The sequence below is a fragment of the Ictalurus punctatus genome, chromosome 1, assembly GCF_001660625.3.
Source record: "Ictalurus punctatus breed USDA103 chromosome 1, Coco_2.0, whole genome shotgun sequence".
Lineage (NCBI taxonomy): Eukaryota > Metazoa > Chordata > Actinopteri > Siluriformes > Ictaluridae > Ictalurus > Ictalurus punctatus.
Window position 1 is genome coordinate 11,615,462 of NC_030416.2, and position 27,134 is coordinate 11,642,595.

Here is a 27,134-nt window from a genome sequence, read left to right on the forward strand (position 1 = left end):
CTATTTCTGGGCAGTTTCTCCCATTCTTCTTTGCAGGACCTCTCAAGCTCCATCAGATTGGATGGGGAGCGTCGGTGCACAGCCATTTTCAGATCCCTCCAGAGATGTTCAATCGGGTTCAGGTCTGGGCTCTGGCTGGGCCACTCAAGGACATTCACAGAGTTGTCCTGAAGCCACTCCTTTGTTATCTTGGCTGTGTGCTTAGGGTCGTTGTCCTGCTGGAAGATGAACCTTCGTCCCAGTCTGAGGTCCAGAGAGCTCTGGAGCAGATTTTCATCAAGGATGACTTTGTACATTGCTGCATTCATCTTATCCTCGATCCTGACTAGTCTCCCAGTTCCTGCCACTGAAAACCATCCCCACAGCATGATGTTGCCACCACCAAGCTTCACTGTAGGGATGGTATATGCCAGGTGATGACTGGTGCCTGGTTTCCCCCAGACATGATGCTTGCCATTCAGGCCAAAGAGTTCAATCTTTGTTTCATCATGGTCTGAGAGTCCTTCAGGTGCCTTTTGGCAAACTCCAGGTGGACTGTCATGTGCCTTTTACTGAGGAGTGGCTTCCATCTGGCCACTCTACCATACAGGCCTGATTGGTGGAGTGCTGCAGAGATGCTTGTTCTTCTGGAAGTTTCTCCTCTCTCCACAGAGACACGCTGAAGCTCTGCAGAGTGACCATCGGGTTTTTGGTCACCTCCCTGACTAAGGCCCTTCTCCCCCGATCGCTCAGTTTGGCAGGGCAGCCAGCTCTAGGAAGAGTCCTGCTGGTTCCAGACTTCTTCCATTTATGGCTGATGGAAGCCACTGTGCTCATTGGGACCTTCAATGCTGCAGAAATATTTCTGTACCCTTCCCCAGATCTGTGCCTCGATACAATCATGTCTTGGAGGTCTCCGGACAATTCCTTGGACTTCATGGCTTGGTTTGTGCTCTGACATGCATTGTTAACTGTGGGACCTGCGTGCTTGTGCATGCGTGGGTACGTGTGTGTGCACGCATGAACATGTATTTGGTCTGGAGGAAGTCAGCAAGAACTGGAGAAGCTTTGTTCAGGTATTAGATGTTCTGTAAGGCAGTCTACTCAGAGGCTAACATATAAACACAGATGCTTATACATAGACTGCTAATTAATCCCTGGAAGTGCATGTTTGTTGAAGGGTTGGAGGGAGGGTAAGGACAAGAGAAATGAAGGAGTGTTGGTAATTTGAGGGATAATGTGTCAGCTTGAAAGATTGAAAGACACTTAAAAGAGCCTATATACGCTGGTTATATTTCCACCTCTTTAAGCTTTGAAAGCTTCTTGTTGTGGAGATTGTTTCTAATTGGACACTTGACAATTCCTAGAATAAAAGTAAATCATGCAATTCTGAACCTTTGGTTTCTTGAAGAAGGCGTGACTATAGCAGACAATAGTGGTGAAAGAAAGCGAGAAGTAGTCGTGTGGTGTTAATGATGTGTTAGGTTAAATGTGACGAGGAAGTATTAAGAAAGCAAGATATGGTATAAGTGTGGACAGGGGCAAATGCTTTGTGTATTTCTCTGAGCAGTGATCCTCCTGTTTTGACTGAAGTAAGCACGTCCTTTATTATAATCCCTATTACTGGCTAACATTGTAAATGTACATGGATTTAGTCTGAGCATGACAAGACTATTATAGTAGTTATATACACAAAAAAGTACCTTTTGTCTAAGTCTCTTTTTTTCTGCCTTCTGACAGTAAGGGGTTTGGTCAAGAAAACAAAACAAGATCAGCACAGAACGTGAGAGACCATGGACGGAGAGAAAATGACTGAAGTGGAGATGAAAGAGCTCATTCCAGCAGAAGTACCAGACAATAAGGATGCAGAGAAAGGCAACATGGAAGGAACAAAAGGTAAAAAACAAAAAGAACAAAACAAAAAGAAACCCTAAAACAAAATGTTTGCATTCATAGCATTGTGTACTCAACAAATGGTCATTTGGTAACTGATAAACTACTGATACATTTCAAAATAGCTTTCAGTTTGTATGTTCTTCTGCTTGTACTTTTCCCATGCCTGACTTTTTGTCCAGATTTCTCATATTTACACCACTTGTTTTCCTAGAACCTGAGAAAAAGGGAGAAAAAGAAGAAAAAAAAGTAGAAGAAATGAAAGAAGAAAAAAAAGAAGAAGAAAAAAAAGTAGAAGAAAAAAAAGAAGAAAAAAAAGAAGAAGAAAAAAAAGCAAAAGAAATAAAAGAAGAAGAAACTAATGTGTACTGCAAACTGAAGATTCCAACAGAGGATATTTATAATGTTTCAACGTCTACTTCCACTCCCAAAGGCAATGAAGGTAAAACCTTTACTTATTTAATCAAAAGCAAAAATACAAAAGTCAAATATAGAGAATAGAGACTTCATGGATCAATAGTGTGACACAGTAGTGTGACTCTACACTTTGACACTCATAACACTTAAAGAATATAGATTAAATTATAAATATAGAGAGCATGATAGTAAAATGGGCATGTTGGTATATAATTAGCACTAAAGTACAAAGCGTGATTAACTGCAGACTAAAGCAAAATGGAAGGAACAAAAGGTTTTAAAAAATTAAGGAATCCTAAAGAAGTAAAAAAAAAAAAACTTTGCATTGACAGCATTGTGTATTTTACAAATATTAATTTGGTAACTGATAAGCTGCTTAGAACAAAATCTCAGCAAATTTATACATAGCTCCCAGTTTGTATGTTTTCCTGCTTGTGCCTTTTTTTGTGCCTGAGTTTTTCATCAAATTTTCTTATATTTAAACCACTTGGTTATCCACTTCTTCTTCCCCTAGAAGCTGAGAAAAAGGCAGACAAAAAAGAAAAAGAAATAAAAGAAGAAGAAGAAGAAACTAATTTGTACTGCAAACTGAAGAATCCAACAGAGGATATTTATAATGCTTCAACGTCTACTTCCACTCCCAAACGCAATGAAGGTAATCCCTTTACTTTTTTAAGGAAAAGCCTGAAAAGAACTAAGAAAGTGGCACAGTTTAAATTTTGTCATATGCATTTAAGTTGTGTGATAAGGTCTAATGAACATATGAAGCTGGCTATATGTAGGTTGAATTGAAGAAAAATTAAAGAGCCTTGCAAATATCAAGTTGTCTCCGACATATAAATTGCAACAAAAAAAAAAGAAAAGTAAAAAGGTACGTCATGGGTCAGCAGTGCGACTGAGATGTCTCTGCCATTTGAGATGTATAGTGCTTCCAATACAGTATGCTATAATAAAATGGACAGGCTGGTGTATAACTATTGCTAAACCAAAAAGTGTGCTTGTAGCATACACACAGAACTTGAGAAAAGCACTCTCCTCTTGTGCCTACACACTTTCATTTTTGCGTTCAACATTTTTTCCCTATGTGTATGTTCCAAAAACACTAAAAATCTTTGTAGTCATAAAATCTTGGTTTAAATTCATGTTAAATTCACACTGAAAACAAGATGAGTGGTGAATGTGTGACAAACTCTGCATTCAAGTGTTTGGTATACGGGAATGGAAGTGATCAAAAAGTAGTTTTAACTTAAAGTGTAATACACAGAGCATCATTTCCCAGGCATTGTGTTGAGGTTTCATATCTAGTATATCTATATATATTTAATCACTTTTAAATTACATCAACAACTAAAAAATGAGAGTATTTAAAATTGTAACTGGAGTAAGAAGATTTTGAAAAAAAGTAGTTTTTTTAAATTACCATTTTGAAACTTTTGCATGACAGAAAATCAATATTTTTGAATTCCAATCGTGCTTTCTGAGCCTTATTGGTGATGAGTTGTTGCATCTTGTGGTATGGCCTCTATATTTCTGCTCTCAAAGTGTTCTTCAAACAGTGGATTGTAATACCTTCACCCCTGCCCTGTGGAGATTGTTGGTGATGTCAACTATTGTTTTTGGGCTTGCTTCACAACAAGAAAGAGAATCACTTACAAGTTCCAATATTTTTGGTCACTTGAAAAAATTGGTAGGTTAAAAAAAAACATGCCATCTAAGTTGTTTAACACATCTAGATGTAAATATGAAGAAATGAATTGTGAAATTCAGATCTACTGTTGCATATTTATCTTTTGATCTCAAACCCAAAATGTTTTCAGTGTGTTGAGAAAACAATAGAATTGGCCTTTCTGTTCCAATACTTTTGGAGGGGACTGTTTAAGATTAGATTGTTCCTATTAACTGAAGTCTCTACATTTTGAACGAGAGTTTTAATAAATTTGAATCGTTTTTAAACTTTTGGTTGCAAGAAATAAGACAAAAATACAAATGTAATAAAATTAAGAAATAGAGAAATGTAAATAAATTAATCAGTTATTCTGAATCATTTTCTCATATTGAATCCACTTGGTCATTATGTCTTCTTCCCATAAAAGCTGAGAAAGAGGAAGTGAAAAAAAAAGAAGAAGAGGAAGACGAAGGAGAAGAAACTAGTGTGTACTGCAAACTGAAGGATCCATCAGAAAATATTTATATGACTACGATGTCCAGTTCCACTCCAAAACACAATAAAGGTAATGTAGGTCAAATACAAATGTACTTATTTCATTAAAATGTTGTAATTATCCAATGATGTGGCACAACTACACATTACAGTTCTTTGACACGGACTAATGCATGTAAGAAGGTGGTTATATGTAGGGTGAATGGGAGACGTGAAACAAAATATGATCCATGCAAACATCGAACTTTGTCAAATATCGCAATAAAGAGAACTAACATAAAACATGAACCATGGGACAGACACTTCATGGGTCAATTGCGAAACTGAAAGTTGTCAATTCTTTTTTTAGGCTAAACGTGATGACACGGCAAAGCTTATTTCTCCTAAAACAAGTGTCATGTTTCAAGGAAAGATCTGAGGTTGAATGTGCAGTAATATTAGTCAAGATGAAAGTGTTGCTCAATTATATATATATATATATATATATATATATATATATATATATATATATATATATATATAAAAAAATGACACAGGAAAAAAAAGTATTTCTAAGAAAAAGCAGTTCTCCAAGGCAAGGTAAGGCAAGGAACCAGTTGAAAATCCATTAGACCTAATGTAATTATACCTCCTATCTGTGCAAATTAATATCAGCTGGGTTAGTAAATTAATGGTGTATATAAAGGCTTTTCGTTACCAAGGTGTCACACAAGAAACAGCTCATGATGAGTAAAAGCAAAGAGCTCTCCCAAGACCTTCACAACCTTATTGTTACGAAACATATTGATGGAATCGGATACAGACCTATTTCAAAACATCTGAATCTTCCAATAAACACTATTATCCTCAAGTGGAAGCAACATCACTCCGTCATCAGCCGGCGACGCACAGGAGCTTCTCGCAAGATTTCTGACCAGGGAGACAGAAGAATAATCAGAACAGTAGCCCAAGAGCCAAAGACCACTCGGAAAGAGCTCCAGAAATACTTGGAGGCAGCAGGTGCCATCGTCACAGAGAAAACAATAGGCAATGCACTCCACTGCTCACGTTCACCCCACAAGGCTCCATTACTAAAGAAAAGGCAAGTCGAAGCTTGTTTAAAGTTTGCTACAACTCATTTGGACAAGCCTATGAAATACTGGGAAAGTGTAGTCTGGTCAGATGAGAGCAAAATGGAACGTTTTGGCTGTCATACTAAACACCATGTTTGGAGAAGAAATGGCACTACACATCACCCTAAAAACACAATACCAACAGTGAAGTGTGGAGGTAGAAGCATCATGGTGTGGGGCTGTTTTTCATCACAGTACTGGCAGACTTTCTTATAATTGAAAGAACGATGAATGGAGCCCTTTACCGGGAGATTCTTGAGAAGAATCTGCTGATATCCACCAGGATGATGAAGATGACACGTGGGTGGACCTTCCAGCAGGACAACGATCCAAATCATACAGCAAAGGAAACTCTCAACTGGTTTTAGAGGAAAAAATCAAGGTGTTAGAATGGCCCAATCAATCACCTGGCTCAAATCCAATTGAACTAGATTTAAAGACGATATGTTTAGAAGAATGGGCCAAAATCACACCTGAATACTTCGGCCCCTTAATTTCTTCCTACAGTAAGCATCTTGAAGCTGTCATTGCAAACAAAGACTTCTCCACTAAGTATTAAATAAATTACAGTTAGCGTGTTCAATACTTTTTTCCTGTGTCATTCCTCGTTATTACAAATAACTTCATTTATAGACTTTAATGTTTGGATTTCTTTATATGTGTGGATTTCTTGAGTTAATACCAAAATCTGGTGAAAATTTCATGTGAATAACCTCATTGAAAATGTATTTTTACTGAAAAATATATTGATGTGTCCAATAGTTATTTCCCCCACAATCAAGCATTTGTCCATATTGTGTTATGTCAAAAGATTCCTTTCTTTGGTTTGGTTTTTAAAAAATTGTAACCCTGATAGAACGCCCACTCCCGGTCTGCATGACAGCTTTCACATGAACAATTTTCACGCAAACTGTGCTCTGTTACTGACTAAAGTGCCAGTGTGAAAACACCCAACACAACTCACATTCACATTCACACCAGGCTGTGAGGCTTCCAGGGAGATAAACACAGAACCACCCACATTCACTGACCTGCATGCATAATATATTATAAATATAGAGAACAATCAACAATCATGGTGTGAAGTTTACACATTAAACCCGACTGAGCTCCATTAAATCCCATCATGTAGATCAAATTCTGTAATTTCGGACCCTATGCGGATGTGAAAGTGTCTGGGAAAGCGAAGGATGAATCGAACACAGGTGAAGGATGAAAACTAATTACACACAGAGTTGTTCCTACACGCCATGGGTTGAACTAACTAACCGTTTATTTCTTCTGTGTTTAGATGTTTACCAGAAAGTTCGTCTGTACAAGAGGATTTCCGCTGTTTTCATCATCTTGACTTTGGTCTTACTGGCTGTGGTTCTTGCTCTGGCTATGAAGTGTGAGTAAAGCGTTAGCGGTTAGCAGGTTACTGACTCGCTAACACTAAATTAGTGCTGCTGTAAACATCAACAACACCACATCGACTTCCTGTCTTGACTCTATACTCAGTATAATGGGTGTTATAGGTTTCTAGAATCACTTTATTAACAATGGTAGGGGGTGAGATGGAGGCAGATGGAGGACAGCATCGACAGTTTGGTGTATAAATATTTCTTATTTTGCCCTACAGCTATGACACCTGTGTGTCTATCGAGTTATAAACGCTTATGACTAACAAGTGGGATAATGCAAAAAAAACACCCCCCCTACCAAAAAAAAAAAAAACCCTGTACAAAACAACAACAACCCATTTAATACATCATTCCATTAAAGCAGAGGTTCTCAACCTTTTGCAACTAAAGCCCCCAAGCCTTCCCTATCATGTGGCATTTGTTTTTGATAGATAGATAGATAGATAGATAGATAGATTTTTTTTTGCTTTTGTGTTTTTTATTTTTTTAACTTTTTTAAATTACTTTTCATAACTTGTTGTTTTTTAAAATAACTTTTATAAAACTATATAACGGACAGGTATGGAACATGAATGATATAAAATGTTTCTGAACACTAGAACTACTTTGAACAAGCGAACTAGGCTGTAATCATGTGTACTATTTAATATGTTGCATTCCATTCGTCTTGCGTCCTAAAAACATTCGCATAAGAATGATGTAAACTGGGACGAAGAGTGCGTCTCGTTATCCATGACATAATCTCTGGCTCTCAGCCCCTCACTGAACAGAGCAGACACAGATCGAGGTGAGAGTGCAGCAGGAAAGCAAGACCTCGCGCTTGCAGGACAGTACTCGTGATATTTGGAAAGTTAATAAGGTCCAAAAAGTCGCTAGATTTGACGCTAGGCGTTTGAAAAGTCGCTAAGTTGGCAACCCTGGTCTGCATTGAGAGCTCGATAAAAAGCAGACTAAGCTCCGCCTCTCCCCAGCGAAAAGAAAATACAGAGGAGAGAGACCCCGGAGTTTTCCCATTTATGCTCATTCTATTTGAAAAGAAAAGCAGTAAAATACACCGAGTACCCAAATGATGTCCTGTCTATGTTTTTCTTGAAAAAAATTCGCAGCCCCCCTCCCGTCCCCTGGTTGAGAACCGCTGCATTAAAGGAAATGGTAAATATGCACCAAAACTGAAGTTGAGCAAGAATCAGATGTCTACATGCATCAATTAACGAATAAATACATTAAACAAAGCAAACAACAACAAAAAAAATCTGATGCTTGTTGTCGAAACGTTCAACAATATTCTGCCAACACTTGGAATCCAGTTGCACTGCTACTGTTTTCCTTTAATTGCAATGTCTTCAGACTTTTCACCTTGCCCATCAGACACCAAGATTTGCACAGAAGTCATCTATGTGAATGCAGGAAGTGAATCATTAGTGATATGAAAATTTGGGTATAAAGCATTACAAAGTAATTCTAATGACTAATTAGTAATAGTATTCTAATGACATTTTCTGATAACGCAGTAATGTAACGCATTACATTTTAACTTTATGTAATTTGATTACAGTTACTGATGTCAATAAAATTACATTACTTGCATTACAAATTTATTGTTAAGAAAACAATATTAAGTAAAATTCATTTTTAAAATAAATCATGTTTTGTACGGCTACCAGGGGCATAACCTGACCTGGGCATTGCGGGCTGTAACCCTGAAGATTTTTTCTTTAGCCCCGATTGTCACTACGTAACTGAATGTCATTAAAAGAAGACGGTGGTGTTGTAATTTTATATCTCCAGTGAACACAGGCGAGACCAATCAGACAGCATTTACAGGAAAATATGTGGAAATACTCGTGTCTTATTGGCTGACAATCTCTCAATTCTGACAAATGCTAGCTCAGAGTCAGTGTAAAGAAAAACGAATATATGCTGCTGTTTTTTTTTTTTTTAAACCAGTAAAGGTGTTGAAACAGAAACAGTAACATCCTCTAATGCTGAGCAGGAAAACAATATATTTAAATGTCTATATGAGTTCCAGTTTACGTGAACATGATATGAGCAGAGGATAAGGAAAGATAATGTGCTTTGCATCACCCTGTAGCAGCTAAATCCATACCGTGATAGCTTACCTGTGCCTCCCCTTGGCTAGCAACACCAAACTAGCCTAGTTAGAAATGTTTTATATTTTATCGGTCTGGTAGTTCTACAAACAGTGACAACAACCGAGACAAGTTTTATGATAAATCCAACTTTTCGTAATGTATTTTTTTTTAGGTTTGATAGATTTTGAAAGTAACTTGAAAGTAATTACTAAAGTTATGACTTTTTACATACAGTGATCACTAATGTAATCAAATTGAGATTTTAAAGTAGTAGTTAATAATCTGTAGTGGATTTCTTTTTTTTGAGTAACTTACCCAAAACTAGTGATATGCTGAACCCCATGTTCAACATGTGGTATGTTTTAAGCATTTCTGTCAACTAGCTGGACATAGTTTGATGCGCTATAGTTTCCAAGAATGTTTTCAGAAACATTTTTGAATGCCTTCCATGCAATTCTCTCTGGCCCCACTAAACGTTCTTCAAACTGGCTGTCATTGATGACCTATTTGATTTCTATAACCAGCCCCCACCTAAACATCTGTCTCAAATATTGAAATTCTCTGCTTTTCTTGTTCATGGCTTTCATTAAATCACCTGCCCATTTTTTATAGGAAGAGAATGCAAAAATATCTTTGGTGGTTTCACATGTGCTTTATGCGCCACACTTATCAGTCCTATAATCATATATTTACTGTGTGGCCAGTCCTTTTTAATGTAATGTGATTCTTTAGCATGGCTGTCCTATTTGCAAATGAAATGTAATTGCTGGTGTATCCAAGCTGCATTTCTAGTATATGTCAGGGGCAGTGGTGGTTTGGCAGATAAATCTCTGGGTTACTGATCAGAAGGTTGGAGGTTCAAGCCCCAGCACTGCCAATCTGCACTGTTGGGCCCTTGAGGAAGGCCCTTAACTCTCTCTGCTCCAGGAGCGCTGTATCATGGCTGACCCTGTGCTCTGACCCCACCTTCCTGACGTGTGGGGTATGTGAAAAAAAATGATTTCACTGTGCATATGTATATTTGACCAATAAAGACTCATTATTATGTGATCAAAAAAAAAAAGAAGATATGTAACAGGAAAATGTCAGGGTGATTTTCTGGCTCAGTAGCCCAAAGCTTTTCAGGTAGCAAAAGATTTGTTGACCAGTGTTATTTGCCATTTTGCACCTCCTAATGCTGTTTTTTGTTCATTTTTGGTCTTGTCACTAGATGGCGCACAAATGAAACACCATTGTACAGCACTGAATATGATGGAGAAAATTTCTTCTGATTTTAAGAAGAAACCCAATAAGATTCCATTGGATAACGAATTATTTTTTACTCTAGGGATGTTCTAAATTTAAACTAAAATAAAGCGCATTAAAATTTTTGTATTTGCAGTGCAAGATTTTCATTGGCCTGTCAGGTACAAAATAACTTCACTGTGAATATATCAGGGATGCATTTTGTATATTGGCTGTTGACTTCTCCACTGTTTGATGAACTGTGGTGTGGCAAAAACTAGTCATATATTCTGGCTGACTATTCTGTATTGACATCAAATATCTTGATAAACATAACATTTGTTAGGATTTTCTGTAATATCACTTGTTTCTGTAGCATGTAGACAGAAGCTGCCTTGGATATGTAGGTATAAATCATTAATTTTCTGTCTAAAATAGAAAATTGATATATTGTTGTACAATCTGTTCTCTTGATGTGAAAACCTCAGTAAATGAAGTTCAGTCCAGCCAGAAGTGTGCAGATCTCGCTGCTGAAGTGCAGACAATGTCCAATTACGCCCAAGTGCAGACAATGCCTAATTACCCCCTAAACCAAGGTAAAACACAATCACTTCCTAACATTCACAATTACCCTAAATGCTCTTCACTTTTAGTCATTTCTTTATAATGTTATATGATGCTCCCTTATCCTATTTTATTATTGGTGTGAATTCTTTATGTTTATTTTTGTAACTTGTGAGCTGCATATTTAAACCTGCTGTTTCTCTGTAGGGTATCGGTGCACTGTGTGTGAGAAGGGCTGGTTGAAGTTTGAGAACTCCTGCTACTTCATAGCTAGGACGCGTCTAACCTGGCAGCAGAGCAGGGAGGACTGTCAGAAACGAGGCGGAGAGCTGGCTATCATTGACAATGAAGGATTGCAGGTTAAGCAATCAATCAATCAATCAATCAATCAGGCAAACTGAAACAGACGTCACTATTAAAGCACTCTGCTGTGATAGGATAAAGGTGAATATCTTACTGCTACTAATTCTGTCTTTATTACTATAGAAACGTCTAACTGAGATAAGGAGCGTGCTATACTGGATTGGGCTCCATTATTCAGAAAAGCAATGGATGTGGATTAACAATACTGCACCAACCAAGAGGTGAGTCATCAGTGCTTAGTTTCTCATCACCGGATTGTTGTTTTCTGGATAGTTTTGGTGGGTGGAGTGTTTCTTAAATCAGCATTACATTATTCATTTACATTCATTACAAGCAAAGCTGCTTGCCTGTCCAACATCCACTACAGTCAGTGTGACTGCTGTGCTGAGAATGATCCACCACCCAGGATAACACATGGTCATTGTTGGTCGTATAGTAGTCCCATTACACTGATGTAGGGAGTAGTTAGTGGTTAGTGGGGTTCACAAAATGTGCATAACAACAGATGGGCAGCATTGAGTATTCTATTTGTCTTTTCACTGATCTACTTATATCACAGTAATGCAATAACTCAATAATGATACAGAAATATCAACATAATAAATTACACTCAACAAACAGAACTATAATCTCGTACATAAACACGTCATAAACCTTCTTTTTTTCAGAAACTTTCCTTTATTATATTAAAAAAATGCATGTCAAAATGCTTTCCATTTTAGATGCTTGGAAGTCTAAGGTCTAACACAGCCTCAGCCATCTTTTGTCTCTTCCTCTAACCTCTGAATGCAGGTCCCAATTTCTTTCTCTTTCTCTCTCTGTTTTTGGCATGATGTACACTATATGACCAAAAGTTTGTGGATACCTGACCATGACCCCATATGTAGTTCTTCCCCAAACTTGCCACAAAATTGGAAAAACACAATTGTATAGAATGTATTTGTATGCTGTAGCATTAGTTTCCCTTCATTGGAACTAAGAGGCCCAAACATGTACGTACATATATATATATATATATATAACTCCGCCCGAAGGCTTCCTCACTTGACATCAGTGCCTGACCTCACTAATGCTCTTGTGGCTGAATGAACACAACTCTCTGCTGCAAAATCTAGTGGAAAGCCTTCCCAGAAGAGCAGAGGTTATTATAACAGCAAAGGTGGACTAACTCTGGAATAGGATGATGTAACATGAGTGTGATGATCAGGTGTAACGTGGCTGTAGGAATGTGTGCTCATTCAGCAATAAAAGCATTAATGAAGTCAGGCACTAATGTCAAGTGAGGAGGCCTGGGGCACAGACCATGTTTCAATGTTTCATCCCAAGTTTCAATCCACAATTCATCCCAAAAGTGTTCAGTGAGTTTGAGGTCAGGGCCCTGAGCAAGCGACTTGAGTTCTTCCACACCAGCCTTGGCAAGCAATGTCTTCATGGATCTTGCTTTGTGCACAGGGGCATTGTCATGCCGGAACAGGTTTGGAGACCTTTAATTCCAGTATAGCGAAATCTTGGTGCTACACCAAACAAAGACATCCTGATTGTGTGGCTCCTATTTTGTGGCAACAGTTTGGGGAAGGCTCAAGTTTGGGTGTGATGTTCAGATGTTCACTTGCGTTTGGAAATATATTGTCTATCAACCATGTGGAAAAGTCATTGCCTCCTAAACTTAATATCTGGTTGTTCCACCTTTAGCAGTAGCAACTGCGTCCAAACACTTCTGATAACTGGAGATCAGTCTTTCACATCACTGTGGAGGAATTTTGGCCCATTCTTCATTGTAGAATTGCTTTAATTCAGCCACATTTGAGGTGTTTCGAACATGTAGTGTGTGTTTAAGGTCCTCCCACAGCATCTCAATGGGACTCAAGTCAGGACATTGACTCGGCCACTCCTGTCATGATTTCTCCTCACGTTAGCGCTGTAGCACGCATGCTTCCGGGTTTCAGTGACATTGACTTTGCTTACTTTTGACATGTGCATTTGTTATGATTTCTGTCCTGTCTCCGCCTGTATTGTCATTAGTTGTCCATCAGTAGTCTCACCTGTTTTGTGCTTCACCCTTGATTTCATTTGGTATTTAAACCCCTTGTGGTTCTTTGTTTGATGTGAAATATTTGGTGTTATCACCATGCCAAGCCTTTCGTTCTTTGTTTCTGTGCCATATTTTTGATCCTGTTCTTGTCCTTGTTTTTTGATTCTATTTTGCCTTGTTTATACCTGTTTGCCGATCGCCTGAATATTTGCCTGTTTGATCACACCTATGTCTCACGTTTTGGATTTGTCTGCCTCTCTTCAATAAAGCTCTTATCTGCACTTGTAGCCGCCTCCACCTCTAAAACCTTAATTTTCTTTCTTTTGAGCCAGTAAGGGCTGGACTTGCTGTTGTGTATCCCCACACCATCACACTCCCACAACCTTGTTTGACTGTTAGTATCATGTTCTTATTGTGGAATGTTGTGCTAGCTTTATGCCATGTAATGGGACCCATGTCTTGCAAAAGTTCCACATTTGAGTAATCAGTTCACACAACATTATCCAAAAAGTCTTGGGGGTCAAGATGTTTTTTGGCACATGTGAGATGAGGCTTTATGTTCCTCTTACTTAGCAATGGATTTTACGATGCAACTCTCCCATGTATACCATTTCTCGCCCAGTCTTTTTCTAATGGTGAAAGTGTGAATACGGATGCTATCTGAGGTGAGTGAGGCCTGCAGGTCCTTAAATATTTGTCTGAGTTTTTGTTGCTTCCTGGATGAGTCATTATTGCACTCTTGGGGGAATTTTGTAAGAATTTTTAGTACTTGCTAGTACTACTGGAAAGATTCAGCACTGTTCCAAATTTTTTTCATTCCATGATAATGGCTCGCACTGTGGTTTGGTGGAGTAACAGAGCCTTAGAAATGGCTTTGTAACCCTTTCCAGATTGACATATCACAAAAAATTCATTTTGGAATCTCTTTTGTTCAATGCGTTATGTGCTGTGTAAAGAAAAAGGCCTGGTCAGATATTTAGTGCAGTGTTTAATGTGTTGGAGATATTGTTCTTTTTTCAACATACTTTAAAATGGTCTTTTCTTCTAGCAAGATAAAAACATCAAGCTTTAGGGTCATTGAGCACTTCATTAGGAAAACTATAAATAATAGGTAGGGCCTCTCTTTGCTCTCAAAACCATGTTGACATGATTACATCATGCAATTTCTGATTTTTCAGGTGCACTTTCAGGCTGCAAATCTCCTGTTCTACCACATCCCAAAGGTGTTCATTTGTGTTCAGCCCACTGAAGAACATTTGAGTTCATTGTCACATTGTGACATGGTGCATTATCATGCTGGAAGTAGCCGGCGCCCACTGCAGCCTCAGCTTTCTGTTCTTGGCTGACAAAAGTGGAACCCAACATGCTGTTCTGCTGTTGTGGCCTATCCACCTCAAGGTTCAACATGTTTGTGCAATTTGAGAGATTTTTCTGCTCACCACAATTGTACAGAGTGCTTATCTGAGTTACTGTACCCTTTCTGTCAGTTCAAACCAGTCTGTCCATTGTCTGTCGATCTCTCTCATCAACAAGGCGTTTCCGTCCACAGAACTGCTGCTCACTGGATGTTTTTTCTTTATTGCACCATTCTGAGTAAACTCTAGAGACGGTTGTGCATGAAAATCCTAGGAGATGCGCAGTTATAGAAACCAGCCCATCTAGCACCAGAAATCAGTGAGATTACATTTTCCCCCCTATTCTGATGGTTGATGTGAACATTACCTGAAGCTGCTGACCCGTGTCTGCATGATTTTATGCATTGCACTGCTCCCACATGATTGGCTGATTAGATAATTGCATCAATAAGTAGGTGTACAGGTATTCCTAATAAAGTGTTCAGTGAGTGTAGTTAACCCACTGTCTGTGACGTGCAGTTTTGTCTTTGCCACTTAAAGGCAACTAGTTTAGTAAATACACTGTTAATAAATCAATAGACTTGCCAATGTGTTTTCATAGAATTGTACAAAATAAAGACCTGTATGTATATAAATCATGAATTAAATATAAATATAGAAAGGGGAAGAAAATTCACTTCTGACCTCTCTAATCAGCAAGACGCTTCTGCCGTCTCTGCTGCTCACTGAATTTTGTGTAAACTCTAGTTGTGTGTGTGAGAGTCCCAGAAGATCAGCAGTTTCTGACTTTTTGGACAGTTTAACTGAAGCTCTTCTTTTGTGGATTATGCATTGTGCTGCTGCCACATGATTGGGTCATTAGATAATTTTATAAAGAGGCAGGGTACAGGTATTCCTATTAAAGTGGCCAGTCAGTGTATGTGTAACTAAACAAGTTTTTTTTATTTTTTTTTTATTGGCAGCTACTGGGCCCCTGGCCAGCCACAACCAAACTCTCCAGGCTTCTGTGCACTGATAAAGGCAGAGAGGTCACAAATGAACAACTGGATTTCAAACCGCTGTGGGGTGTTGTCACAGTACATCTGCAAGAGAGATTAAAAGTGGAGAATGATCAACCTTAACCATCACATACATCGGTTACATTTGCCTTTAATATCATCATTTTACTCTTTAACATAACTTTTACAAATGCAGTTCATAAATGGTAATAAATACAGAATCAGTACATGAAACAATCCTGTTCTGTGATGCACAATCAAGTAGACATGCTATGTATTTTACAAGACTGAGGAAATGAGAATACAAGTGTATTCATTGAAAGTGACTCTGTGCTTATATTACTCTTAAATTGTAATGCTTTTAAATGCACTGATACTTTTGCACTATTTTTTAAAATAACTTTGCAGAATGTATTTTAAAATATATTATAAATATACTGATATGTAGCTGACTTTAAAATAAGTAGTGAGATGATGTTTTTTTTTTCTTCAGTGATTCAATTTAAAAAAGAATAAAATTTCTAATTTTTCACCACAAAGTATTCTCTCAATAACATAAGGACATGAAGTTGTACAGAATCAATATACTTCCAACATTTTTCATCTCTCAAACAGGTTTCATCTCTTGAGCATGTGAATGCTCTATGTTCTTTGTGTCTAAAATGAGAAGGCTGTGGCATGTAATCTGCCAGCAAAGCACTTCAATATCTTGCATGCTTTTCATATCTGCTGGGTCTTGGGCCTTGGTCGTTTCTCTCACTTCCCTCTTTCTTGTCTGCGTCATCATATTTTGTGAACACAACATACTGTCTGATCTTCTGCATAATCTAGTCATTGCAGTCCTCCACTCTGAAATAAAAACAGTGTTAAATGAGGGTTTAAACTATGATTTATATGGTAATATCATGATGGTGATAAATATGGTCATGATTATAATATTATTGGCCATCATACTTGTGTTCCTTACCAGAGATACCAGCGGTCTCCCAGGCCATAGTGCAAACCACACATACCCAGCCTTGGTTACAAACACCACAGCAGCTGATGTTCCTGAATCAAAGAGGTGGCTAACACATACACAGAACCCACAGTAAACTAAGCGATCATTCAAAATGACACAGTAAACTACATTCAGTGCCACAAATCGTTGTCTAATTTTACATTCGGTTTAGTTTTGCCATTTCTAGGTTTTTTATTTTTTTTATTTTTTTATTTTATTTTTACGTTTATACTTACCTGTTCATCTCCTGTGTCACCGTGTGTCACTCATCATAGCCCTAAGGAGGCTGAGGAGGAGATGAGACACCACACTGAAGAAGACCACATGCACAATAGTGTGGTCCACAGACTAATCAGTCATTCCCACCGTCAGCTCAGACATGGTGAAGAGCATAATGGGGTACATCGCTGGTGTGGATAGATAGTCATGTATACAGTCCACTGATTTAGAGTTCAGATGGGGAAATTGCAGGTTAAGATGATGTTTTGCCTCTGCCACTAGGTGGTGGACAGGGTCAAATGTCTGAAATAGTCTGAAGTATATTTTATGGGTATTTGAGGCATAACAACTAGCAACAAGATCGACTAGACTTGGCTGTGAAGACATATTTTTGAAAATGTCATACAATTTCTGGATTCATTTACAGTGCTGTTTATTACAGAGTTTAGTTTATGTGTGGAAAATCCTAAGAGGGCAGTTTCACTCAACCACATGAACTTGAACTGATATAAATAGTTCATATGATCCAGTATCAACCATGTGAGAATTTTCAGGATATAAACCTGGGGCTCTCTTCTGTTTGCTGTTCATATAAAACAGTGGTGGAGGAGCTCACAAGTGCTAAGTAGTTATATCATACACTTTCTGTCAAACTGTCAATCAAAGTAGTGTGTTTGATAATTTATGACCCTCTGTGCATCCCTGACTGTCAGGTCTATAGGGGTGGTGAGGGGGGTAACCCTATGGCGTGTATCAGCTGGTCAATCTGGCTCCTTTGTGTCTGGGGGTGTTGTGGAGAGGTGTGTGTGGGGGGAATAGCCCTCCTCCCAACAAAAGGTGTTTATGTTCATGAGATTGGTTTTTGGTGGGGTGAAATACGTCTGAAAAGAAATAATGTTTTTAATATGGGGATGTGTTTGTGTTACTGTGTGGCGTCATTTCGTTTGTGTAAACACACTGTTAGAAAAGCATGATGTTTGAATGTGTACATATATGAGTAGAATATTTGTTTTGTGAAATAAATGAAAACAATTGTTGATTATGTTTTTAGGGATCCCGGTTTACATTTGAATAAAAAGTTTAGGAGATAGAGCGTCTATTTAAAAAAAAAGAATCTGTTTAAAATAATCGTTTGTATTACATACATTCTAAACACAAACCTTTAGGATGTAAAAATGATTAAAAGAGCTGTTTAAAAAGAATCCGTATTACTAGGCTTCCAAAAAAAACACATAAAAACTTTAGGAGGTAAAAATGGTTAAATGAGCTGTTTAAAAAGAATAGCGCATATTACATGACTTCTAAACAAAGATCCTTACGAGGTAAAAATGTTAAAGTGCTGGTTAAAAGATGTTTAAACTAGGAGATAAGTTTTTTTTGCAGAGATGTCTTCAAGTCGCTGTGTTAAGCAGTAATGAAGTTAAACTGAGACACCTCACTCTCGCTAAACCCCGCCCACACATACGTGTTTTCAGACAGGCATCTCTCTCTCTCTCTCTCTCTCTCTCTCTCTCTGTCTCTAAACACACCCATACGGGTGTTTTCATCCTAGCCAGTACGTTCTGTAAAAATGTCAATCACGGCGGTAGAACTAGAGGGTTAATTTATGGCCTCGTCCTTGTCAGGCCTGCGTTTCTCTAGGAGTGCCCTTTGTTTGGCCCTTTGTTTCTTCCTGACCAAAGAGTTTTTTTTATGACGGGGGTCGTGGTGTGATCCTACAGATTGTTTATGATAATGAGTGTCTATCGGTTTTTTAATGGGTCTTTAAATAGCTTGTTAAGACGTTATGGTTAAACACAGAAGACAGTCTGCAACTAACTGCTGCAATAGCTACACCGCTAACTCTTAATATCTCTAGAAGACGGTTCTGCATCACATCTATAGGAGGTGCTGATGAAAAGATTGAGGAGTTAACTTTTGCTCCAAGAAAAAAACAACAATGTATTAGTTTGTCAAAAATTCTTCGTGTCGGTGATGAGGTTGTAAAGGAGCTGTCGTTTAACCCCGCGCAGGGCGTTACCAAGCCGGAGATCCTCTCTTAAGACCACCCTCATGCTGTGATGATTAAAACGGGGTGGCCTGTGTCACAGTCAAACACATATTACGAAGATGTCTCAAGATTCTACATACGCCTGCTACAGCAACACCCCGGAGACAGCGCCGGCTCTGCCTGACGACAACGCGACAACGCTAGAAGCCACTTCGCAAACATACGACAACAAGTAGTTGGATAATTTCTGCAAGGAATTAGGATATCATAACCTAAATTTCGTCACAACTCCGTACGGAATCAGCGGCTCTTTAACTGGCGCCTCTGCCTACATCGGTGTTGATGACACAGACGGCTGTATTCGATCTGACGCGTTCAAGATTCTAAAAGCGACAGTCGTGGTCCTTCTGGCGCATGTTATCAATAAAAAACTGAAAGATCTCTGTTTGGGGTGCGAAGTGGATCATCCGAGTCAGTTTAGACACTCTTGTCTCTTCGAACCTGACGCGTATTTCTTTGACAAATACTTTGAGGAACTCTCGCGTGATCTGCTCAAGCCTGGGCTTAAACATTTCATCTCAAGCCTTGAGTCGGTTTGGTTTGAGGGTTAACCCTCAGAGAATTCAAGGATCGGTGAATGCCGTTCTACACGAGCTGCGGGACGATGTGTACATCGTGCAAAGGCTTAACGAGGGCAGAGAGAAACTTGTGGATGTCAGCAGCGAGCAGATCGTCTACGACGCCGTGGACAGCTGGAAGGGGGTCATACCAACCGTTTGAGATGGGGGATGTGTGCAGCGCTACAGGATTAGCAAAGAGTCTGCTTAAACGCCGTATTGGGTGTGAGATGTCCAGTCTGTTGTACAAATGCCTTACGGACTGTGTTGGTGTATCCGTAGCTGTAAACGGATGCGATGTTGACCCGAGACGTCTAACAAATCTCGTGAATCAGATGTGTCTTGTGCGAGGTACGGTGTGTGATTGGACTGCTTGGGTACATATGTGTATTAACGCATGCGAACCGATTTTGGTTTCTATCACAAAAATACTAGATCTTGTGACTGAATGTGGCAGACGTATTAGAATTGCAGACATTTTATGTATGTGTACATATGTGTATGATGTGTGTGAAATTCTGCTGTCGAGAAATGACCAGACAGATGTCTGTGAAATAATCGACGCATTTATAGCGTATGTGGTTGACAAAAACACTGTGATGTGTATAAAATTCCTACACTCCCTCAATGATGATGTATGATAACGTTTATGATCTTTTACTGAAATAAATACCAAGACGTTTAAGGCCATCTGTGTTATTCTTTTGTGCTTGTTAAAGTGTCGACATGTCAGGAGACAGGACAGCAGACCTGAAAAAAAGTCTATTACACACCTTCAAATGCGGGGTCTTTTGGTGGTAAAAAAAAAAAAAAAAAAACGTTTAAAAGACAGTGTTTGAAAAGAAACAGGGGTTCGTTTAACGGATAAACAAGTTTCGGATTGGCTTGCCGGCGAGGATGCTTACACGCTACACAGAACGGCACCGCTAAAATACAAAAGAAATCGTGTTTTTGTTTATGGTATTGATATGCAGTTTCAGGCAGATCTGGTCGATATGTCTGCATACGCCAAGGAAAACGACAACGTTAATTTTCTGTTGACGTGCATAGACATGTTTAGTAAATATGCGTGGGCTCGTGTTTTAAAAAATAAATCCGGCGTCCAGGTGTCTAAAGCTTTCCAATCTATACTGGATGAGGGCAGGGTGCCCCGTAAACTACAGACAGATAATGGGAAATAATTTTTTAAATAAACATTTTCAAAGCATGACAAAAAAGTACAACAAACAACATTTTGCAACAGCCACCGATTTAAAAGCGTGCATCGTCGAGCGGTTTAATAGAACCTTAAAAGGGAGGATGTGGAGATATTTAACTGCTACAAACTCCAAACGCTATATTGATATTCTACAAGACATCACGGACGGATACAATGCCAGCTATCACAGGAGCATTAAGATGAGACCTATAGATGTGTCCAAAGAAAATGAATCTGCCGTGTATAAAAACCTATATGGATCTAAAGACGCCCCGGTGTAACCCCTGAATTTAAATGTAAAGTTGGCGACATTGTTAGAATTTCTAAAGTAAGAGGTCCGTTCACAAAAGGTTATAAAGAAAACTACACACACGAGTTCTTCACTATAACAGAATGCATATCACGCGAACGTCCCGTCTATAGGTTGTGGGATTATGACGGCGATGTCATCGATGGTGTTTTTTATGAAGAGGAATTACAAAAAATATTTGTGAACAAAAACAAAACATTTAAAGTGGAAAAAATTTTAGACAAGAAGAAACAAGGTCGAAAAACAATGGTTTTGGTTAGATGGCTCGGATGGCCCTCAAAATTCGCATCGTGGATCGACCAGAAAGAATTGGTCGATGTACAGAATCCCATAAAAACAGACGAAACCTCGTAGATGGCACACATTCATGTAAAAAACCAACCATGACTGCTGGTGGTTTTTATGTAACGCTTCCCTGTAATGCCTCAAGGACTGTTTGTCAGGAAAATAGTATATCGTGTTATACAACTCGATTATCGAAAACTATCAATCTAAAAGGAGACTGGCAAGTCGGGTTAATCGATTTGAATATCTGCTGTCGTGGTACACATTTAATGAGGAAAATGCTACGTTCATTTTCAACTATGGTGAAACAACGAAGACTGAGAATCGGGTCACCGAATATAATATTGAAGGCAGTATATCAAACGCATTTTACAGGTTAAAGACTGGATATTATGACGACGTCGTTTTTTTGATCAGGGAGATCAACGCGACTCTGACACAACGTGCGAGTCTCGGGTATGACCATGTTAAAAATAATTTTTTTCTCAAAGGCCCTCCGAAGACATCGCTGACATTTTATGGAAAGGTGGCCAATATTTTAGGATTAAAACCGGGAGTTGCTATTGAAACTACGGACCATGCTGTTGAAAGATCTGGCATGAATTATGCGCCTTTTCAGGCTGACATTAATGCGGGGTTTTACAGTATGTATATTTATACCGATATCATAGAATACCAGACCGTGGGGGATTTCTACGTGCCGCTACTGAGATGTGTACATATAGAGGGGGAGAATCACAAGAATGTTAGTGTTAGCTACGACAAACCACACTACGTATCGGTTAATAAATCGTCCGTCAGTGAGATAACCATACAGGTGAAAGACGATCAAAATCGAGACGTGCGCTTCAGTTACGGGAAGGTGTGTGCCAAGCTGCATTTTAGGCCTATGAGACAATTTGTTTAAAATAATAATAATAATAATGTCATATTTCAACAATCAACACACAGACCCTCTGCGTTATGTCCAATATGACCAGAATCAAGCGGGGAATGGGCTCCCCGGTTATGCAGGGGGCGGAGTTATGTACGGAGCCGGGTTAGGGGGTGTGTTTAGAGGTCTCTTTAGAATGGCCATTCCTTTGCTAAAACGCGGTTTTAGCATAGCCAAACCACATCTTAAATCAGCAGCAAAAAACATACTAAGCGATGTTGTTATCAATGTATTATTGCATACGTTTAATAATAACAACAATAATAACACTCTGGATGGATCCGGACTAATGGTGATGGCTCGCAGAAGAGCATCTAAACCGCCAGGGGCTCGGAGGAGTGGCCAAACGATGAAGAAAAGAAAACATAACACCAAGAAATCGTCAGTTGTAAAACGCAAGCACAGGAAGACACCAACCAGCTCTACAGCAGAAAGACCAAAGACCTGTGTTAAAACGATATTTCAGACCATGTCTTTACTACACAATATGTCAGAAGAATGCTTAAAAACCGAGCTGGACCTATTCACAGTACCATTAACACAAACCGTTATTGAAAAAAATACATATACAGAAGTACCACCGTTGTCAGCAATATCAGAAACATCGGCTCTGGAGTTTTTTTTTTTATAGAGGGGACTGGAGAGGATTATGTGGACCTTAACAGCACCCTGTTTTCTGCGTCTCAAAATCACTAATGCAGACGGCACAGACATAGCAGATGGAGCCCCAGTGGGACTTATTAACTATGCCGGATCTACGATATTTTCACAAGTGGACGTGTCGCTTGGAGACCGTCTCATATCACAAAGTTCCAACACATATCCTTATCGATGCATGATAGAGTGTCTCACCAATTATGGTAAAGACGCTCTTGAAACGCTGTTCTCAGCGGGGCTCTTTTACAAAGACACTGCCGGTCACATGGACATGGTGGTAATAGGGGTTTGACCAAACGAGCTGCATTTACCAACGCCAGCAACGTTGTTGAACTACTGGCCCCCATTCAAAGTGACATATTCTTTCAAGAAAAACTAATGCTTAACGGCGTGTACATTAAAATTCGCATGACGAGGGCGAAAGATGAATTCTGTTTGATGAGGAGCGACGCTGTGGCCTATAAACTAAACAGCTTCACTGTTTGTGAAAAAAGTGTCGGTATCACCAGGTGTGAGATTGGGGCACGCGCAAGCATTGCTCTCGACGCCAGCCAAATACCCCATGGACAGGGTGTGTGTGAAAAACTTCTCAATCCCTGTAGGCTCACGTGTTTGTAATCAAGAAAACTTGTTCTTAGGAACTCTACCAAAATCCGTTGTCCTGGCTATGGTTGATAATGATGCGTTTACAGGCTCGTATAATAAAAATCCGTTCGCCTTTAAAAACTAAGACCTAGAATTTTTGGCAGTTTATCTGGACGGCCAACAGCACCCCGCTAAACCTGCAGCCTGAATATGGATGTGGCTCTGCGGTACGCGAATTTTACCAGTTAGCGCTGGCTTCTGGAAAGCATCTTAAAAATCAACCTCTAGCTATTGATTGGGAGGATTTTCTGCATGGGTATACCCTTTATGCGTTTAATCTCACGCCGGACGAAGACTGCAGTCGACACGTGTCGCTTATCAAGTCTGGGAACATTAGGCTAGAAGCAGGTTTTAGACAACCTCTACCCCGAGCGATCAACTTAATTGTTTATGCCATATTTGACAGTATGATCGAAGTGTCAAATCGCAGACAGATCCTGGTTGATTACTATTAATAGGCAAAATGGACAACATCCAGTTTACGGCTATAATGGATAAGATCTCGTGTAATACCCATTTTCTCGGCATACTACCGTGTGACCACCTACCAAAAGCCCCCTTAAGAAAATTACCATCCATGGTGATAATCAACACGCATCCTTCAGGACTCCCGGGTAAACACTGGCTAGCCATCTACATAAACGAGGTCAGCGTGGGTTGTTTTTTTGACAGCTTTGGTAATAAACTAGATGACAATCGTTTTCCACAGAATATCAAAAACTTTCTAAACCGCAATTCTAGAGTGATAAACCGTGTTGAAGATGTATACTGGCGATTTTATTAAAAATGACAAGATGGTGTCAGCATTTATGAAAAAACCAAAACTAAAAAAAGGTCTTTGTAATGAAAATGTTTTCAGATGTATTCGTTGGGTCCAGACAGGTGAAATGTTAATGTCTAACACTACATTTTTTCAATAAAAACAAAGAAAAGAGATTTCTTCTTTTTCTGACTCATTATTATTATTATTATTATTATTATTATTATTATTATTATTATTATACATACACCACATACAGCAATACAGATAATAACAAGATCATAAAGAATAGAAAACTCGTGAATTAAAAACGTAGCCACTGCCTCGGGTCAAGAAGTATTTTCTGTTTTTTACGCTTCTTAGACGAGTTGGTTATAGGCGAAGTCGATTTAGTTTTGAAAGAGTTAAATGCGTGTCTGACAGAATGGTTTGGCACAGTTGAGTATGGTATGTTTAAAGTAGCAAAAGCCTCCAGAAATTCGAGCCAACCGACAGGTCTTCGGGCATCAGAAATCTTTTGCGGAGCCGTGATGCCTTTAACTAAATCGAGCATATGTGAGCCAGGAATAGTTCTACCGTTAAACACAAACTCTCCTGAATCGTCCCAAGATGTGACATCTTTCATTTTAGACATTTTATCTAAAATGTAGCGAGCGTTTTTTTACACTCCTCTGCGGAATTTTCTTCAAAATATCCGCCGCTACGTTATCTAAAGCGTCGTGGTTGTTTACGCCGGGCGGCGCAGACGGCTTTTCTTGTTCAGGATGCTCAGTCTGCATAGGTGTCAATGTTAATGTACTGTTTTCACGGTCCCCTTGTCTAGCGACTGTTAAAAAGTGCTGTAAAACGTTTGTGTACAGCTTCGCTTTTTCATAACTGTCCAAGTCAGAGCGATGTAAGATATTTCTTATAGCTATGTCCAAATCATTCTCCACGATTTGCTGAATAGATTCGCGTGCTGTCCCGGGCTGTAGTTTGTCCAACTGGTGCTGCGGGACTAAAAACATTTTCTCTGCGTACTCCATTACCTCTGTTATCTAGATGCAATCAGGCTGGAGATGAAAGGAATAGCCACGCTGAAGAGCGGTAGAAGAAACCCCCCCCCCCTGTTGATTTATTACACGTCTCTTTCTTTTAACACCAACAGTCTTATCCGCTACAAATTTGATTACGCTTTTCCTTTTTCTGAGCTTCTGGTATTGTTGAGATGTGAGAGGTATATTACCGTAGAGAACATTAAGAGCTACTTCACACAATGTCGCAATGAGCTCGTCTGTGGCAGTTTGTAAAATAATCCGGCTTTGTTTGGGTGATGCTTTTAATAATATTTTTAAAAGCGGCAGGTTTCTACAAAGTCTGGCAGACATTTCGCTATCTTCTTTTCTGGAGATATACCACAGGGTGTGGCGCAAGTAAATCTGTTCTGAGCCGATAGTGTTCAGGTGTTTTTGTTTTATAATCAATCAGCAGATACCCGAAAGGCTTGCTGGTTGCGTCTTGATAACATTCCATAAAAAATTTTGTGTTGCCGGGATACATTTGTCTTCTTAGAACACTGACTTGATTAGCATCTCGGGGATCTTTAAACAACATTAGATAGTTTGTGTTTTCTATGATGTACAAATTGGGTAAAGACCTTCTCCACTTCGTTGCTCCCGCTGGGCTCTTTCTTTAGATCATCGAGGATTAACAAATTAACCGGGTTGGCCGGAAACAGAGCATCATCATTCAGAGTCTTTGGTAATCCTTCAACAAATTTTATTTTGTACATTTTCAACAATTCATCATACAACGGTTGCCAACAATCATAAATATACACAATATTTTCAATTTGTTTTAGAAATCAAATGTACAGCATTTTGCAACAACATTTTTACTCAGGACAGAGGGAGCCTACATATGTTGGTTATGTTTCTGCCTCTTTAAACTTTGAAAGCTTCCTGTTATGGAGTTTGTGTCTAATTCGAAACTTGACATATATGGGATTGGATGAGTGGGCACCAGCCAACTGGGGGCACCAGTTGATTAAGATAACGACTAGCCCTTTAAAAATATTTGTGATATTTTCTCTATATATTATTTACTGGAAGAGATGTAAACATATTTTATATATACAATCGAGAGAGAGACAGAGAGAGAGAGAGAGAGAGAGAGAGAAACACACACACACAGACTATAAAAATTAATATACTTTTTACAACTTTGAGGATTTTGTCACATATTTCACGTAATGAAGACTAGGACGGATGCAAGTGCAGATGAGAGCTTTTAATAAAGAGAGACAGGTAGACAAATCCAAATCATAAGACAGTAACGTGGTCAAAAACAGGCAGTGGGTCAGGCGATCAGCAAACAGGCATAAACAAGGCAAGGCAAGAATCAAGAACAAGAAATCAGAAATAAGATCAAAGAACATGAATTAAAACGAGGAACAGGGTACAAACGCTTGGTATGGTGATAACGCTTAACACTTGGCCAAGTGCAAAGAGACACGAAGGGTTTAAATGACAAACATAATTTGGGTGAAACACAAGACAGATGAAAACAATGGTGACACATACAGGGAAACAACCAATGACAATACAGGACATAAACCATAACAAAAGCATGTGTCGAAAGTAAACAAAGTCATTGTCACTGAAGACCTAAAAGCGTGTGTTTGTAATGAGCTCGCGTTCGTAACGAGCTCGCGTTCTTAATGAGGGTCAATGAGGCATCCATGAGGCTCAGGCAAATGGATGCCATCCACGAGCTCGCGCTTCGGGTTTCTGAGCACGCTGCATGCTACAGCACTAGCTCGAGGGGAAATCGAGACAGATTTAATTTTTAAGTGGCTTGGTGGTTAATGTTCTGGGTTACTGATCGGAAGGACGGGAGTTCAAGCCCCAGCACTGCCAAGCTGCCACTGTTGGGTCCTTGAGCAAG

At 39.1% G+C, this 27,134-nt stretch overlaps 1 protein-coding gene across 1 annotated transcript; it reads left to right on the plus strand.

Moving 5' to 3' along the window:
- The first annotated feature begins 1,411 nt into the window (after positions 1–1,411).
- On the plus strand, positions 1,412–16,133 carry LOC108266645 (killer cell lectin-like receptor subfamily E member 1). Its single transcript, XM_017470263.3, has 10 exons — positions 1,412–1,571; positions 1,720–1,875; positions 2,087–2,314; positions 2,804–2,944; positions 4,383–4,520; positions 6,854–6,952; positions 10,771–10,878; positions 11,054–11,205; positions 11,333–11,430; positions 15,559–16,133. The coding sequence occupies exons 2-10, from the start codon at positions 1,773–1,775 to the stop codon at positions 15,692–15,694; spliced, it is 1,203 nt and encodes a 400-aa protein (XP_017325752.1). The 5' UTR covers positions 1,412–1,571; positions 1,720–1,772; the 3' UTR covers positions 15,695–16,133.
- Positions 16,134–27,134: the final 11,001 nt, after the last annotated feature.

Bases quoted from the DNA above. Each gene is read 5' to 3' on its own strand.
- LOC108266645 (XM_017470263.3), top strand. From the start codon at position 1,773: ATGGACGGAGAGAAAATGACTGAAGTGGAGATGAAAGAGCTCATTCCA. The intron at 1,876-2,086 runs GTAAAAAACAAA...TTGTTTTCCTAG, and splicing joins CAACATGGAAGGAACAAAAG to AACCTGAGAAAAAGGGAGAA. The intron at 2,945-4,382 runs GTAATCCCTTTA...TTCCCATAAAAG, and splicing joins CACTCCCAAACGCAATGAAG to CTGAGAAAGAGGAAGTGAAA.